The 18,907-nt window shown below is 33.1% G+C and overlaps 1 protein-coding gene across 2 annotated transcripts; it reads right to left on the reverse strand.

Moving 5' to 3' along the window:
- On the reverse strand, positions 1-18,888 carry LOC100641718 (rho GTPase-activating protein 10-like). Of its 2 annotated transcripts, XM_011405371.2 has the most exons (27): positions 18,647-18,888; positions 16,876-16,971; positions 15,919-15,980; positions 15,169-15,240; positions 14,915-15,034; positions 13,338-13,445; positions 13,231-13,273; positions 8,810-8,871; positions 8,684-8,746; positions 8,469-8,553; positions 7,665-7,753; positions 7,349-7,440; positions 6,981-7,071; positions 6,607-6,634; positions 6,490-6,555; positions 4,956-5,030; positions 4,810-4,897; positions 4,420-4,481; positions 4,054-4,159; positions 2,738-2,897; positions 1,911-2,104; positions 1,415-1,545; positions 1,072-1,131; positions 905-1,013; positions 812-853; positions 246-325; positions 1-192 (listed from the first exon to the last, which is right to left on the reverse strand). In XM_011405371.2, the coding sequence occupies exons 1-27, from the start codon at positions 18,804-18,806 to the stop codon at positions 98-100; spliced, it is 2,439 nt and encodes an 812-aa protein (XP_011403673.1). In that variant the 5' UTR covers positions 18,807-18,888; the 3' UTR covers positions 1-97. The 2 variants fall into 2 exon arrangements, with proteins under 2 accessions (XP_011403673.1, XP_019851473.1); XM_019995914.1 differs by lacking the exon at positions 812-853.
- Positions 18,889-18,907: the final 19 nt, after the last annotated feature.

Below are 18,907 nucleotides of genomic sequence, written 5' to 3' on the forward strand. Positions count from 1 at the left end.
TTCTGACTAGATTGAGTACAAAAAAGTTGTGAAACTAATGAATTTTACTAGCATGAACTATAACATTAATAACAATATAAACCGTCAAAATAAAGCATTAAGTCAACCACTCAATATAGTTGGCAGGCACAAGACCTCTCTTCCCTGATGAATTAGTAGCTTGCAACCAATCTGGCTCCTCAGACTCCACAACTACAGTGAATTATAATTTAAGGAATAATATAGCTAACTATAGATTTTGTTACCATTAATAAATATTTCATCTTCACGAAAAGAGAGCTCCAACTCATCTTCAGCCTCACAATCAAATAAAGCCTTGGCACGCCTAGAAAATCATGATAATTATTTATTTAGTCAATACTACTAATAGAGTAAAGGTGGGCATCCACTATGCAACTTTGTTGCCAGTACCTTTGATGTGGTTGTGCTACATTATGCATGAAGTTGAGACTCTCTCTACTTCATGTAACATGTTGCCCAACCACATCCACAAGTTGCAAGCAACAATGCTGCATAGTGGATGCCCACCTTAAGGACTATCAGCAACACACATGCATATACTGTATATACATGCTTGATACTGTATAGCCAGAGATAATATGTTTCACAGTTATAATTTTTTAGACTTTTTGTGCTACAAAAGGTCTAAACAAAGTTTTGACAGGCTAGCATTATTGTTAGTTTTTCCAATTACAGTCACAAATGCATTTATATTTACTGCAAGTTCACAGAAAAAGGCCAATTAAGTACTGGCTGTAAGCCTGTTACATTGAGCCCTGATAAAACACACTGAGCTTAATATAATAAGTACCTGCCAGTGCTTGGTTTTACTGGTGGAGATGGAGGGGAACGCCTGCCATCAATTTATAATAATAATAATAATATAAAAATAATAAAACCAAACCTTGAGAGTATACTTGGCTTTGCTTCAGAGGGAGGTGGTTCAGGTGGTGATGACTGAGAATGAGGCTTTGTAGCTGTAGGGGGAGGTTGAGGAGCAATCCTCTGAACAGCTGAAACAAGATACATTACATGTAATAGTAACGTGCAAGGAAGAATGATGCTACTTACAAGTTTGTCTCTGTGTTGGTACAGGCTTCTTTGATTCTAAATGATCAAACTGACCAGACTCTGGAATTAAATAAATCAAAATTATTTATAATAACACTCCTGTTAGATTGTACGTGCATTACAAATAATCAATTTTAATAATTATTATTTTCTTATAATAATTTTTTGTCTAAAAGCTTTGCAAATCACAAAAATTTAAAAAACTCAGATTCTACAAAAAATTACAGCAATGTCGTACAAGACCAAATACAAGTAAATAATTTTAAAAATTATTTCTGTCAATTTTGATTCCCCAACCATTAAACTTTAATAGCTTAAATACATGTACATGTTCATGTATTACCATGTAGAATGTTTCTGTCTTGTCCACTGGTGCTGTAGGCGGGTGGGGTCAGAGCAACTGACTGCCTCTGTGAGACAGGAGGTGGAGGAATGTCTTTATTACTAACAATCGGTAATACTGAACTAGAACTACTACAATCAATAAATAAAATAGCAAAAATGACATTAATAGTAATAATAATACAATAAGTACATGTAGTGTATGTTAGAATTGTACTTGATGTAACTGTGCAAATTGCAAAGCTATAAAAACTGGAAACTTCAGAGGGAACTGATTTCTCAATTTTGTTAAAATCTTTGAAGTTTAAGTTTAGATAATACGCATGTACTGTATTGTAGTGCTTGTCAGCTTATGAAGCTCATGCTGTTTAGCTCACTTAGCATGCTTTGTGGGGAATCCTGCTCAAGAATATGTAGATCTATGGTATATGCACTGTTTGTGTATGTATAGTACATGCATGTACATGTACATGTGTAATAAATTAGTAATAACTAACCTAGCACTCCCTATCATTGACTGTGCTCTCTGCTCCTGGCTCCTCTTAGCAAAGTTAGCGGCAGATATCTTTACAGGAGCAGCAGGAGGAGGACGCCTGTTCCTAATAGACGGCTCAGATCGTGATAGTTTACTAGTCGTTTTCATTCCTTTGGTTCGTGGGTAAGGACGATCTTCACGAGCTCCAGGAAACAACTAAAATAGTATCATAATAGAAAGTAAACTTGTGAATCTAATGTACGTGTAAAGTTATGCTATCTAATTCTTTTAGGTATAAATACAACTATGGATGTACATGTACATGTATCAAGAGAAATCTAATTACATGTATAGTCATGTACATGCAAAGACTCATACCCAAAACCTTATGCTTGCAGTATTGTATTAGGAACATTTTATAAAAAATGTAAATGTCAATTAATCAAAATTTATATTATTTTTGATACATATACATGTACATGTTAAACTAATAGAAAGTTTTGAACCCAATAGGCCCAGGCTTTGTTCATATATTTAAGGTACACTAAAATTAAAATAAATTAAAATATTAGCACCTACAAGTAGGTGCATACATGTACATGTAATCACTTTATTTTTAACTCCATCGTTTACATACATGTACATGTACCAGGGTTCTGCCTAGAGAAAAATAGAGGTGGTCAGAGACTAATATTGCTCCTTTTTATTTATGTACACCATACTAGTAGACTACAATATCATGCTTTATGTATGGTTATTAGTATTAATTGGATGGTTGGTTCATTTGTTGAGGTGGTTGTCCCGACCACCCCTGACCACCATAGGCAGGACTATGATGTACTAACTTACTTCATCAACATGACTGATCATGAATTCAACTATAATGTTCTGATAACGAATATCAACAATACTAGCAACAGTTTCATGCTCCGGACGCATCAGCGTGGGACCAAAACAGACTCCAAGATTACTGGCTTTCATCAAATTGACGGAACTTAAATCAGCAATGCTACAAATAAGAAAGACATGATAATGAAAGTTTTTATAAGCATAAAGACACATACTGTAATTATAACAATAAGAACGATCAGTATATAATTCAGTAAACATATGATGTACAGAAATACCGTATAGCGCTTTAATTTTGTGGAGCTAAATTTTCGCGGATTGATAAAAATCAATTTTTTGTGGAAATAACTTTTGCGGATTCGCAACGATGGTGCCGCGCCTTTAATGGCAATTGAAATTTTAACAGATCTTTAATTTTGCGGTTTCATGCTGACCTCGAAAATAGTGAAAGTTTAGCTCCTCGAAAATAAAGTGCTATACGTACATATATATTTTATAAATGATAAATTGACGAGAATACACATGCATTCATGTAGCAACTCAATGGGATTGACAAAAAAATCTAGTACATGTACACATACATACAATGTACATGTATATACATGTACACATGTACAGTGTATTATAGTCAGTTTCATTTGAGTTGCCACAGGAAGTAAATCAATGGTTGCATCACAAAATGTCATTCCTAGCCACACCCAAAATGGTGGCAAAGTGCAAGCAAACTCTTTCATTGAGCGTTTCTTCACCTCTAAGACCTTTTATTGTCTATTTTATCCTTGCTTTGGATACTACTACCTTTCATTATCACTGGCTAGACTTTTCTCTGTCACAAAGCTGACAAAGACCTCCAATACGGAAGATAACAACTTAGGTTGAGGGTAATGAAGAAAAACAGCGATCAAGAAGGCTGTGGACAGGTATAGCAGATGTTTCCCAGTAGTATAGACTGCTAATTGAGTGCCTGCTTCTTTAGAGGACCTTATCTGTCTGCTTTTATTTTATAAAATAAAAAACATTAATTTTCTTAAAATAATAATGAGATGCAAATTATATTCACGAGTGTGATGTAGCGTAAACGTAATGATTCATCATGGCGGCTCCCTTTGAACTAGAGCGGAAGAACCCATTCAGAACCTTCCAGAGTACCTAGAGACTCAAAAATTGGTACAGATTTTCGGAAGAACCCGTTATGCAACTATATCAAGTTTCAGGTTGCTAGCATTAGTAATAAAAAAGTTATAAGGGGTGGTGCTTGGGCAACTCAACTGAAACTGACTATATGTACAAGTTTAAAATAAATCAAAATTTCTTACTTTCTCAGGTGAGGTATTAGAAGTGAGAGGATGTCATAATTTGGTTTAGGTAATTCTCTTATTAGTATTTGAATGCTCTTACACTTTTCATCAGTGTCATTAATTTCTAAAAGTGTAAAAATTAGATGTAAAAACTAATTATTCATCAAGCTTAATATGATAATATTATTTTTGTTCCCATAACTTTATTACAGACACTTCATTATTAATGTATCCTTGATTTTAAAACACTGCCATTGTGATTAAGCTTTAAAAATGATAGATGTACATGTGCATCATTTGCACTGTAAAAATGGCACACATTTTTTATTCCCAATTTTCATTAAAATACAATGACACCATTAATAAGATATCAGTTTAACTTACTGGCTGCATTGATGAAATTGTAGTGGCGCTCAAAAGTTAGTACTGGTTCACCCAGGTACTTCCTATGAGAATAAAATTCAAATAATAATAATAATAATAATAATAATTTAAATTTTGTGGACAAACAGCAGTACAAATTGAAAAATTTATAAACAACCTCCAAATTTCACCAAAAATGAAAAGGGCGAGAATTTTTATTTTTATAATTTTTCTGTTTTATGTTTTGCAGCAAGTTTGAGCTGATTCTGATCAAAATTAGGTTATTTACAAATTTTAAAAGTTACTTGAAAATTGGGCCAAAGTCCCTGTATATTACATATTACATGTACATTGTACATATAATTTAATTTACAATAATGTGTACGTGTACATGTTTAGTATGCTGCTTACGCAAAGTATGCTTTCACTGAGCTGGCCAGTGTTTTAGTGTCCCATTCAATTTCATCAGAGAAGTCCATGTTTTCAACTGCATTACTATCTGTAGAACAGAAAAATACAAAATGGAAATTCAATATTAATTTTAATTTAATCTTCACCTGACACTTCTTTCATTAGTTTGTTAGCTTTTGCGAGAACTCCAGGTCTCCTGTATAGACCTTCCTCTTCCAATCCTACACAATGCACAATAAGTGTACACATGTACATGTACATGTCATGAATACTTTATGTACATGTACATGTCATGAATGCTTTATGTACATGTACATGTATATGTTTGCTTTATGTAAAAATGTTGGAACAAGCTTAGGACATCAGGTTATACATAATAATTATTAAATCATTTACAAACATCATGCAAATACCTTATCAGAAAATGCAATAAAAATTGGGGTAACTTTGAAGCCAATTTGACTTCGCTTTTGCTTTTTTTTTTTGAAAATTGGCCTGTTTTTAAAAATGCATATAACTCGAAAAATACTTGTCAGAATCAGCTCAAACTTTCTACACAGCACGAGGACATCAATGTGTATCAGAAAATGTAATAAAAATTTGGGGTGATTTCGGAGCCATTTTTTGGAAAAAACCATGGGCTATAGCCTTGGGTATTTTTCAAAATTTCGACGTTTTCTTAAAATCGAAAAATTGAAGTCGGAATCACTTCAAACTTTCTACACAGTATAAGGACATCAATATGTATTAGAAAATGTAATAAAAATGTGGCGTGATTTCAGAGCCATTCTTTGGAAAAAACCATGGGCTATATAGCCTTGGGTATTTTTCAGAATTTTGGCATTTTCTTAAAATGGCCGTAACTTGAAAAATTTAAGTCGGAATCACCTCAAACTTTCTACACAGTATAAGGACATCAATATGTATCAGAAAATGTCATAAAAATTTGGGGTAATTTTGGAGCCATTTTTTGGAAAAAAACCAAGGCTATAGCCTTGGGTATTTGTCAGAATTTTGACGTTTTCTTAAAATGGTCGTAACTCGAAAAATTGAAGTCTGAATCACCTCAAACTTTCTACACAGTATAAGGGCATTAATATGTATCAGAAAATATAATAAAAATTTGGGGTGATTTTGGAGCCAATTTTTGGAAAAAACCATGGGCTATAGCCTTGGGTATTTTTTAGAATTTTGACGTTTCCTTAAAATGACCATAACTCAAAAAACACCTCAAACTTTCTACACGGAATAAGGATATCAATACGTATCAGAAAATGTAATAAAAATTTGGGGTAATTTTGGAGCCATTTTTTGAAAAAACCATGGGCTATAGCCTTGAGTAGTTTTTAGAATTTTGACATTTTCTTAAAATGGCCGTAACTCGAAAAAGTGAAGTCGGAATCACCTCAAACTTTCTACACAGTATAAGGACATCAATATGTATCAGAAAATGTAATAAAAATTTGGGGGTGATTTTGGAGCCATTTTTTGGAAAAAAACCATGGGCTATAGCCTTGGGTATTTGTTAGAATTTTGACGTTTTCTTAAAATGGCCATAACTCAAAAAATTGAAGTTGGAATTACCTTAAACTTTCTACACAGCATAAGGACATCAATGTGTATCAGAAAATGTAATAAAAATTTGGGGTGATTTTGGAACCATTTTTTGTACAAACTTGCCTCTTTCCTCAATTGTGTTAATGCACTTCTCAACAAATTTGTATCCAACAGCATTGATCCTTCCAGCTAATAATAATTAAAAAATAATTAAATGTAAAACTAAAATATTTCACTTACTTTCTAGTGCTCTTAAAGATGAATAAACCTATAAAATAATTATAAATATAACATTTGTACAAATTAATTACTATTAATCCATTATACGTGTACATGCATAAAAGTCAATGACAGTATGCATTACACACAAAAATTTACAAACAAATACATGTAAATGTACTACAGAGCAGGTCTATTTGTTGAAAGTAAAATTTTGTTCTAGAAAGTACATGCAGTATACAGACAATCCATCCATGTAAAGAGAACAAAATTTTAAGGAAATTAAAGCAAATTAAACTTAAAATTAAACTTTTTAAAGGGACTCAAACTCTGACAAAATATTGTATCCCATCTATGCAGCAACTGATATGAAGTATACATGTACATGTACTCACTGGCTCTCTTCCTTCCATCACTTGGAGCCATGATGTTCTGTCCTCTTGACCAATCCCTTGAAGGATTATCTTATATTCTGCTCCCTTCAAACTAAAAATATAAAACACAATAAAAATCAACAATCACACACAACATAACAAAAGCACAAAAACTCATATAATTCATAAAAAAATACAGCCCATATTGTACATGTAGTACATTTGTGCATGCTTCAACATAAATTTTATCCAGCTAAATTGAGACAAAAAAGTTATACAAGTACATTGCACATTAACATGAATGGTACTTGTACCAACTGCAGTACATATCGCACTGTGTGTACATCAAATGCAGGGACTAATCCTACATTGTGTGTATGTACATGTACCTGCACTTCAACTCAAAGCAAAATCTTCTCTCAATCTCTTCAGCTTTGGCACGAACACAATCCTTCACTTCCATCCATTCATCTGTTGGTGTCTATTGAATAGAAAGAAAATTATAAAAAGTACATAATAATATTGATAAAGGTGAAAAATAAATCAAACAATTAAACTAAATCTGTACAATATCATGTAGTCATTTGCAAAGCTAAATTACAAATTATAATTAGCAAATATTAAAAGAATATAAATAAAAGCACACTGGACTGCAAAAATTCACATTAATTGCATTAACATCACAATTAAGTATATTCTTCGTACCGCTGGGCTTTTCTGATTACACAAAAATTTCACCATTTTTCTTTTCTCTTCTTTGCGAAACTGACAAAAGTATTTCTGCCAGTGATGGCCTATAAATAACAAAAATAATAACAACAAAAACAATACCGTATAGTGCTTTAATTTGGCAATTGGTGGTTTGCAAGCAGAATCGCCAATATTAAAACCACCAATCATTAATGCGCATTCTCAGTAATGCACGTGTATACAAAAATTGCCAAATTAAAAACCGCCAATTAGAATTTTACAGCAAAATTGCCAAAATAAAGCGCCGCCAAAATAAAGGGCTATACAGTAATTAATTTAATAAACATTAACAAATGTCTGCATAAAGCAATGAATAAAAATTTGATGCAAACAGAGCTACTACCAATACAAGCATATATAGTATATGTACATATATATACATGTATAAGCAAGACTAATAATTGGAGGCAGATTATAACAGCTAGTAACTACATGTATATATACATGTACTCATTGTAAACACACAGTTGTATACCAGTTGGGGCTTAGTTGTTGTCAACAAAGGTGAATGTACAATGTACACGTACATGCATCACAAAATCAAGCAGCTTTGAACTGCATTTTCAATATCACAAACTGATCTGCTTAAATTATAAACCAACACTATAAGATTGATGCTTATAATGTCATCAAAAATACATGTAAAATAATTATACATGTACATGTACAGTAAAATATACATGTAATATGCATTAAATACATATACACAGTAAAAGATACATGTACAATAAATAATGAAGTATAAAGATTGCAACATACCTGCGATTCCTCTTCTCTTATCCAATATCATCACTAAACCTTGTTTGACATATTCAGGATGGTGGACCATACCATGTTGCCCTTCCTACAAAAAGTACATTTTATAAACGAAATCACAAGATATTCCAATGATACAAAATAAACATGTACTGTATATGAACAATGTGATGTATGTATTAATCACTTATCAGCGTCACACTTGTAACTTGTATTACCTCAATAACTTGAGCCTTCAAATGATAAGCTTTCTCTTGTTCACTTTCATGAGTCTCTCGTAGCTAAAATGTACACACAATAAAAATTAATAAATTAATATAAAAGAAAACACTAGAGATTAATACCAATTGAACTTTGAACTGTGCCCCTTCAATTTGCGGCCTCAAGCTACAAACTTCTTCATAAGCTAAAAGTAAAAGGACAAAAATAAAAAAATATGCAAGCATGTAAAATACATGTACAATGTACATGTAAATAGTATTACAATTTAACAATTATTACTGCACTTGACTAGTATATTATTGTATATTATTGTATATTATACTAGTATATTATTTGCTGAAAAGAACTGTTTAAAGCAGCTTCAAAGAGACCAAGGGTTAGCAACAAAAAAAAACAACTGAAGAATTGCAGCAGGGTGCTTCGCTTAAAATAATTATTATGCAGTTTTCAATTAAAATCACATCTGGTTGCTATGGCAGTTGCCGAGTATGGGGAAAAATCCCAAAAATAAGCCACAAATATATCATGATCTACAGTATTATTACTACTGTGAGCTGTCTTTTTGTATTGTCATTCATCGGGTAATACTTTTTACCTTTCGGATTACCATTGAGTCATACAAGGATGTTGAGGTTCTTTTAACTTTTTATAATGATAGCTTTGTTTCATTTTCAAATCTTCAAATGTGTTTAATATATATTTGTTAACAATAATGCTAATGAAGCATTTACATGACACTATAAAAGAACTACCACTAATATAATTAGTTTATCATTTTATTAAGTTATCATTATCCCTACAACACTGTGTTCACAGCAACCCCAACAGCAGAAGTACCACCCCCCAATACTCCACCCACACTGCAGCTCCTATTGCAGTTCCAATACCAGCACCTGCTACAGTTCCCTAGCCATGAATAATACTAACTGACCAATCAGATTACAGACTATAAATATCATACATAAACTTGAAAAAACATAACATAATCTATAAATAAACTACACAGCATTAATTACTAAACACAGTTCAGTTACTATCATATCTCTTTCTCTTAAGTCTCTCGCTCAGTATAACCATGAAAGCGGACACTCCTCCAGTAGCAGTAGCTCCTAAACCACCCCCCACACCAGCTCCAATGCCAGCTCCTATTGCAGTACCTACAATAGGTACTATAGACCCAATGACTCCTCCAATGACAGTACCGACAGCACCTCCGCCTACTGCACTACCCGCTACTACAAACCCTCTCAGTACAAGCCTGGAGACTTCTTTTAAAAACTCACGCACATCAAGACTACATCTAGCAATGCATTTCTCCCATAGATCAACTAGCCAGTTCTCGGTTGTTGGAAATTTCATACAGCTAGTGCTACCAGCTATGCAAAAAGGGATTTTATCTCGTATCTCACTTCTAACTTTACCGGAGATAAAACTACGAATTTGATGCTTAAACTTTGCGATTTCATCTTCTAAATCCTGCGTCTTATCAAGAGGACTTTTATCTTTGATGTCATCCAAATTAATGAAGACGTTAGCAAAAGTGAGTACAACGACTGATCTGTTCCACATCTCTTCAGTCAACATCCTGCCTAATGTTGAAAACATCGAGCGAACATCACCAGTAATCCTTGAATCCATTCGTACACAAACTAATATCAAATGAAACTGACCAGCTTTAGCAATCTTTGATACAACATTTTTATTAGTTCTTCCCTCACAGTCACCAAACCCAACACTATCATATACATTGAGTTGAATGCCCCTGGCTTCTCCTCTATATCCTTTAGTATCACCAGTAACTGGAGTGCCTCCTCCTCCAGTCTGTGCTACCTTCTTACCCAACAATCCATTGACTAGTGTCGATTTACCAGACCCAGCAATTCCCATTACTAATATATTAACAGGTTCCTTCTTATCACTGAGTGCTCTTAACTCATCTATTGATGGAGTAGGATCAAGATCAGTTGTATCTATCAACTGACTACCTTCAGAATTGATAGATGAGCAATAACTAGTGATACTGGGACTGTCAGACATGTTTCCTAGTTCAGAATCAGTTTGGGACGAAACTCACGGGGAAGCAGCTGTGTGGAATTCAATATGTAGCTACTTGGAAGCAGCTGTGTGGAATTCAATATGTAGCTACTTGTGACTATTATAATGATATTCATAGAAGAATGGCGGCTGTGTTGTTTCACTCTTAAAACAGTCTTGCTGTTGCTGATAAGCAGTACAATAGCTGCTGGAGTCAACTAGTCTTCATAAAAGCCATTATTATCAGAAGATCTGGCTCTGTTAGCTTTAAAAAAAAGAATTACCGTAGGTCGGGGTAGGTCGGGATATACCGTAGGTCGGGATATATTCGCGGCTGCAATTATTCGCGGTCATAAAAAATTCAATTAAAAACCATGGAAACTGTTAGAGCATTGCTATGACAATTAAGACCACGTGTTTAGTGTTCAGCCATTCATCTGTTCTTTAGCAGCTTTACTGGAACCATTCACCAATAGCGAGTCCTTCTCTATCTGTTAACTTCTTGTATGGACCTTTACCTCAGAGTTCTTTCAGCCTCTTTGCTGCAAATTGTTGCTGGTCCGCGTGGTCATAGATATTAGAGTAAATGAAAGGGATAGGAAACTCCCGTTCCCGGGAAATCAAGCTACTTTCCCTAGTTAGTAGTTACATCATAAAACCAGAGGAATCCGGATATTAGTATATTCTAGCTGTTATTGTCCATAGCCACTATGGGTCGACTAGCCTGACTAGGCCTCAATTCAGCCCTTGGAACTGTAAGAACTGTAAGCTGAAAAGTAAAGAAAAGTTGCTGTCTTGCTGCGTAACTAGGGAAAGTAGCATCCGTTGCTATGGCACAATACAAAGGAATGCAATTATTATCCCGCCCTTTTATAGTTTCCTATCCCTTTCATTTACTCTAATATCTATGGCGTGGTGGTGATAATAAACCACACCCAAGTCAATAAACATTAACTAGAATGGGTAAAGAACCGGTAAAAGCAGCTCCAAAGAGACCAAGGCTTAGTAACACAAGAAGAACAACAGCTCAAGAACACTGCAGCAAGGTGCTTTCCTTCAATATCGCGCCGTTTTCAATTAAAATAACATCTCGGATTCCATGGTTTTTAATTGAACTTTTTATGACCGTGAATAATTGCAGCCGCGAATATATCCCAACCTACGGTATCAGTTTGGGCGCTCGACCACATGTGCTTATGTAAACTATGACATCAAAAAAACGTCATTGCGGTTAGCTTTGGTATGCCATTGGTTTTATAGGGAGAACCCGGTTCCCAGGGTTTCCAATGGCTGAGAGACCCAAGATTTCACAGATTCTGATGGACTTTGGCAACTAAGAACCTGTGAAAGTTTTATCCTTATTCCACATTCCTATAAAAAGTTATTCCAGTTTTTCTTGTCCCAAACTCAACTGGGATATAGTATAATAATGTGAGCTGACCAATTAGATTAAAGGAAAAAGAACTAATGAATCTCATTTTTAAATGATAGTAAAAAAAGATAAAGAACTTAATAAAAATAGCCAAATCTTAAATAAAAATAATAATGAAGGACTATAGCTACCAATAACACTGGGCCTTTACTAAAATAATAGCCACTAAGCTGACAAAAATAAGAAAAAAATAACAGCTGTAATGCTTTTAAAGCCATTGAGGATCATAAATACATGTACAAATGTACATCAGCATTAATATTATTTCCGTCAATATTAATTTTATCAACCATTATTATATAACCGAGTCCAACCACTGAAGTACCCTTCAGCACACTAGTCAGTAGTCACAGTATGGGCATTTTAGTATTACCAATTGTAGTGTAGGCGGGTATGAACAATTACCAATGGAACTAAAGCAAGTATAAGCATGTTTAGGTTCATCATAAGGCAATCTCTGACAACAGTACTTAGCTATTTCACATCTACAGGATTCCAGTACATATATCTACTGCTTGAGAAGACATATCTTTCATTTACAACAACTAAAAATTGTTTCTGATTAGCTTTATTATTATTCTTATTATTATTATTATAAGCACATGTACCATGACTGAGTTTATAAATTTTAGAATGAAGATCAGCTCGTGCATTGAGTAGAAATTTTGTCATATCATACGTTTCAAGTTAGTTCAAAGTCACCATTTATTAGTGTAGAGGTTCGACCATAAATTATCTTACATGTACATGTGCAGTTTGCATGTGAACATATAATAACACTTTTGTAATAATTTGTGACATTTTAGAGCAACAAGTGGCATATTATATTAATTGATGACGCAATTACATGTATATACAGACACAATGAGATTAGATGGATATGATATTCCAGTTAGAGGAGAGAATGAAGCTACAGAGCTTACAGTGATATTAATGAACAATGTCCTGATATTGAAGAACTAACTCCACCTCCAATCAACCAGTACATGTAATAAATGTATAAGTACATGTGTAGCGGCAATAAATATGAATTTAATACATACACAGTGCATGTACATGTACAGTTGATTATAATACCTTGATGAAGAAAAGTAGAAATATCAGTGATGTATCCGATAATCTGTAATATAAAAAAACAACAAATAAATACTGATAAATATCAGCATCATTAGTCCATCACGTACCGGTTCTACTAACTCAAAGTGTTTCTGAGCATGAACGTCTTGAAGGTGACAAACATAGTCAAATGATATTTGTCGAAACTGAGCCTTCTCTCGTTCAAACTGATCATTCTATAATATACAAAAAAAAAATTTATGTATAACATACTACACAAATGTGTTAATAACATACATTGTAATTGAAATTTAATGTAAAATTCTAATTATGAGCAAATGTAAACATACAGTATAGTTTATAGCGGCTAAATTTTATTGTATACATGTACACGTATTTTTTCCCATTTCTTAATTGTAGGATAAATATTTCCAGTTGAAAAAGGTGCTCCTTGATGCTGCTGTACAATATGGCAGCTCAAAAATGGAACAAAAGTATGCAATCTTTTCTAAACAAAAACTTCTCCCAACAAAATACATCCGCAATTCACACAGCAGCAGCAGCTCAGTGTAAAATTTATCCCAGTACCTGTAGTACTGTACATATGCACATGTATATTACAACTTTTATGAAGTGATAAAGTTTGAAATTGTGATAGTATGTGTATAGTACTGGTAAACATGCTGAATTCAACCTGCAGCTAATGTACATATATATATATATATATACAACATGTACATGTACACTAAATGCATGTCTATCGCATTTACATGCAATTGTAACTTGATACATTACAATGTGTACATTTGTTTATTATTATTTAATTACAATTTTCCATCATTCCATTATTTAATTATTATTACTATTTTCATTTTGTCACGCATTTACATGTACAAGTTAAATAACATTTTTGATTAACAACCATAAAAAGTATAAATACATGTACATGTACATCTACACTGTACATGCACCTATATAGCACATGTACATGTACATGTATTTGTATAAGCATCATTTTCCCATGGGGTAAGGTCATATCTGATAACACTACATGTTTACACAACGTAATCTTTAGTTTAGAACAAAGTCTAATAATAATAATCAATTTGTTCTTGGAAAACACAATAATAAATTACTAATTTTAATAAACCATTAAACTATTAAACTATTTTAAAAATTTTAATAAACAGTTATTTCTTAACAGGAAAAAACTAAAAGAAATTAACAATTTTAATATGAGCAGTTATTTCTTAACAGGAAAAATTAAAGTTAATAAAACAAAAGTGCATCATAAAATGACAAGGCAATACATTTTAAAAAGTGTTTGCATTTAATATAAGTACTAGGCTAGGCTATTTGTACTCGGAAATATGTGAACCATTATGTTTGTTAGATTATATGCCAGTGGGTGTTTATTTCTTAACAGGGCAAACAAAATATAAAATAAAAATGCCAAAAACGGAATCAAGCTAAGCCACAAAGCTAAAAAGCTAAGCCACATGTACTGTATATGCAGCAATCTTAAGTTGGATTGTAAATGTACTTTTTTTACTATGTTATATAACTAAACTATTAATAAAAATGCATATACAGTATACATATACATGTTACATGTATGTGTGTCTGAGTTAAAAATGGACGGATAAATAATAGAACATAATAGCATACAGTATTAGTGTACATGTAAATTAATAACAGTTAATACCTCAGGGACATCCACTACTCCTGGATTACCGTCCTTCCTCTTGGGGGGTTTGGTGCTCAAGAAATTATCTAAAAATGCGTAATACTTCTTTGAAGCATCGTCAAATCTCTTTTTCTCTTCCTACATAAAAACAATAATAATACTAGTGTACTAAACAGTTTTACTAATAAGATTAAAACATACAAATAGACTAGAGACTATACAGTAATTACTAACTAACAGGTATATAGCAAAGGTTCATTTCTTATACTTACTAGAGTCTTTTTCATGTGTTCTATTCTGAACTGCTGTAGTGTTTTAAGTAACCTGACTCTAATGGCATTAAGCTACATTGAGAGCAAAAAAAACAAATGAAATACTTATACATTGTATACATATGTACATGTATATTGTTAGTAATTTTGGTGTTAGTTATAATTATCATTATTATGCTTGCAAACCTGTATTAGCTATACCAGTAACAATTAAACTACAGTGCTATTAAACCAGTATTCATTAAACCAGTATTATTAAACCAGCATTATTAAACCAGTATTATTAAACCAGTATTAATGAAAACAGAGCAGTATGTACTCATTAAACTAGTATTATTAAACCAGTATCATTTAACCAGCATTATTACACCAGTATCATTAAACCAGCATTATTAAACCAGTATCATTTAACCAGCATTATTAAACCAGTATCATTTAACCAGCATTATTAAACCAGTATCATTTAACCAGCATTATTAAACCAGTATCATTAAACCAGTATTAATTAAACCAACCAGTATTTTGGTAAAATACACGCACATATACATGTCAAGCATGACATGACTTACCTATACTGCTTATACAAACCTACACAATTATTTACAATTTAGTCACTTATATGGTACATAATCAATTCATATTCTAAAAACAATCAGTACATTAATCAACAGCACCCCATAATGTACGTGTACATGTACATGTATGTACGTGTGTACATGTATGTACATGTATAGCTGTTTAATAACAAACCATATTGTGTCTGTAGTCTTCAATCGATAACAACAAACGGGAAAACGACTGGAGCGAAGTAGCTAAAATGAAAATGAACATAATGAATAAAGTCACTGAAGAATGTACCATGTAAATGCATATGCCCATTCCATTCCCATAAATATAATTAAAAGTTAACAATTAAATGTACATGTGCCATAGAGCTGGTATTGTTGATAAATTTGGAGATTCGATGGCCATTAGCCAAAATAAACCCTATCATTTTGAACAGTTTATGCACATACGTAATGGAATATCATCACAAATTTATTAATTAAAAATCTTGCCACCAATCGTCAAAAATTTAGCGATTCAGCAAAATTTAATTCCCCTTCCAAAATCACCAGCTACATGTATATATATGGTATATGATTAATAGGCTTCTTATTATTCATGTTACTTTGTAATACAATTACCCTCAGCACAACAACAAGAGCTAGTACATGTATATGGGAGTGTACTGTACATTATGAATGAGTATAAGTAGAGTACATATGTTGACACACATGTACACAACCATACACGTACAAGTACATATGTACACTGTACTAGCTCATTGTCATGTGTGGCCTTCACTAGCTGTTACTACAATGTAGGTCAAAGAACTATTTTGCACATGCAACAACTAAACCAGCTTTAGTAGGCAAGCCGCAACAAACATACATGTACATGTACATGTACACTGCATGTATTGTACACTACATGTAGCTGTTATTTAGGATTTTGGCAACAACATGTACATGTACATGCACGTGTTGTTCACATACTGTAGGGATGAATTAGATACAGTAGTTACTAATATTATGCACTAATTACATGCAGTTATTAATTATAGTTAATTAGTGAAACATGATCTTCAATTAATTAACATACAGTACAAAATATCTACTGTACATACATCGACATCAGTACATTGTATATTGTACATGTACTTACAAATTCTTTGTTCGTCTTCAGTTTGTTCTGTGCCGATTGTCTTGAAATGGAACTGACTCAAAGCATGACCAAACGACTGCTGGACTCTTGAAAACTCTACAATATTAAAACATGAGTAAATTAACATACATACACACCCGTCCATATACATGTACATGTACATATGCATGTAATAGGCTGCATGCAGATTCCCTACTCTATTAATCTTCTTGCAGTCTCTCTCTCTCTCCCTCCCTCCCTCCCTCCCTCCCTCCCTCCCTCCCTCCCTCCCTCCCTCCCTCCCTCCCTCTCTCCCTCCCTCCCTCTCTCTCTCCCTTTATTACTCCACTCTCTCTTCCTCTCCCTTTTCAATCCACTCTGGGAGTGTACACAGATTTTGTACACACACATACAAGTACATGTAGTACAAGTGTATACAGCAAAGCACATAATTCTATTATAGTGAACAAACAATATAATAAGAACTAGTACATGTATATATAGCCAAAGCTTATGCCCTCAATTAAAGAGCTTAGTTATTCACAGATTAATGTAGTGTAAATAGCTTCATTCACCAATTAAGTGACATAAAGGACATGATAACTCAAAGTACATTGTACATGTATATATATGTACATGTACTTGTCTGGATAGGATGTCATGTAGGTAGTACATGAATCTCACTTTTAGCATGATTAAGAATCAAGACATATACAGGTACATGCATGCATGTACACGTATGTATATTGTGTACATTTGTATTGTAGCTCCCATACTGTAGCATAATCAAAATAATTTGCAGTTTCAAGCTAACTTAAATTATAGTGAATATATAGTGAATCTATATGCATGTTGTTAGTGATTTCATAATAAAGCAGATGTGAATGCAGTCTACATACAGAAGATAATATGAAATTTCAACAATTATGACAAAAAAACATTCCAATATAGCATGAATGTTGACATTCTGTGCCAGTTTAAAGTAACCCTATGACTATTCAGATAACAATACCTAATAATTCAATCAGCTATACAATACGCCACAACTGTCATCACAGGTAACCAAAGGAATTACAATGGGTGTGATTATGGCTGTAAGGTCATTTATCATTTGAAATGATCACAAGATTACCCATACTTCCTTATTTAGGACCACACTATTTGTTATGTGAATGCTATAAAAAATAGTTGTTCTTAATACAGAGCTGCACTCTTTTCATAAGACTACATGTGCTTTTGTACAGGCCTGTATTTAAATCAAAATAATGTCCTCATTATAAATAGCTCACAATGAGAATTAAGTTCCAAAAACAGGGTCAAAAACATCAAGTTGTAGAGGTTATTATTTCTCAAATAAACAATGTGTATCTGGTAGAAATTGAACTTCCACCAAAATTTGCTGGAATCAGCTCAAACTTGAATGAAATAACATTCATAAATTTGCAATTTTATTGCAATTATATCCAGAGAAAAAACTTAGCGGTTGCAAGAAAAAATTTTGCTTGCTAAAAATAAAATACTATACAGCATGTGACTTCAAATTGACAAATGACAATCACTAGAATTTACATACAATGTACATGCAATCATCAAGTAATGACACAACTCAAATAAGCAAATTCATATTCTTTTATTTTGGCATTACAAAAAGAAATCATCTCATTACAATCAGACAAAAGCTGAATGATGTGAATATAAATGAATTATTTGTACTGAAGACAAAAGCTAATCTAGACTTTATTTGCTTAGTGAGTGAATTAGTGGTACTAGGCTAGAATATGTAAGACTTCACCTTCCGTTTTCTGTATCATATTATCGCACTCTTTCACCAAGTTTTTGACGACTTTGGTATTGCTCTCGAGCTCCTGCTCGTAGAGGGCAATGGTCTCGCGGAAAGAAGGCGAATCCAAGAAACAGTCGCTGTATTCCAAAGGAGGCAGGCCGGTCGTCATGTCTGAATTTTGAAAAAGAAAGAGAGAGGTGAAAGGAACTCGGACAGATGTGAAGAGGAGAAAGAAAGAGCCTCACGTGACATAGTAGGAAGAGGCGAGGC

Source organism: Amphimedon queenslandica, unplaced genomic scaffold (genome assembly GCF_000090795.2).
Source record: "Amphimedon queenslandica unplaced genomic scaffold, v1.1 AMPQUscaffold_13428, whole genome shotgun sequence".
In the NCBI taxonomy this organism is placed as follows: domain Eukaryota; kingdom Metazoa; phylum Porifera; class Demospongiae; order Haplosclerida; family Niphatidae; genus Amphimedon; species Amphimedon queenslandica.

Excerpts from the sequence above, each read along its gene's own strand:
- LOC100641718 (XM_011405371.2), bottom strand. The coding sequence starts at position 18,806 with ATGACGACCGGCCTGCCTCCTTTGGAATACAGCGACTGTTTCTTGGAT. Across the intron at positions 5,031-6,489 it reads TAACACAATTGAGGAAAGAG|GATTGGAAGAGGAAGGTCTA; the intron begins GCAAGTTTGTAC and ends TGCATTGTGTAG. Across the intron at positions 4,160-4,419 it reads CAATTTCATCAATGCAGCCA|AAATTAATGACACTGATGAA; the intron begins GTAAGTTAAACT and ends TTACACTTTTAG.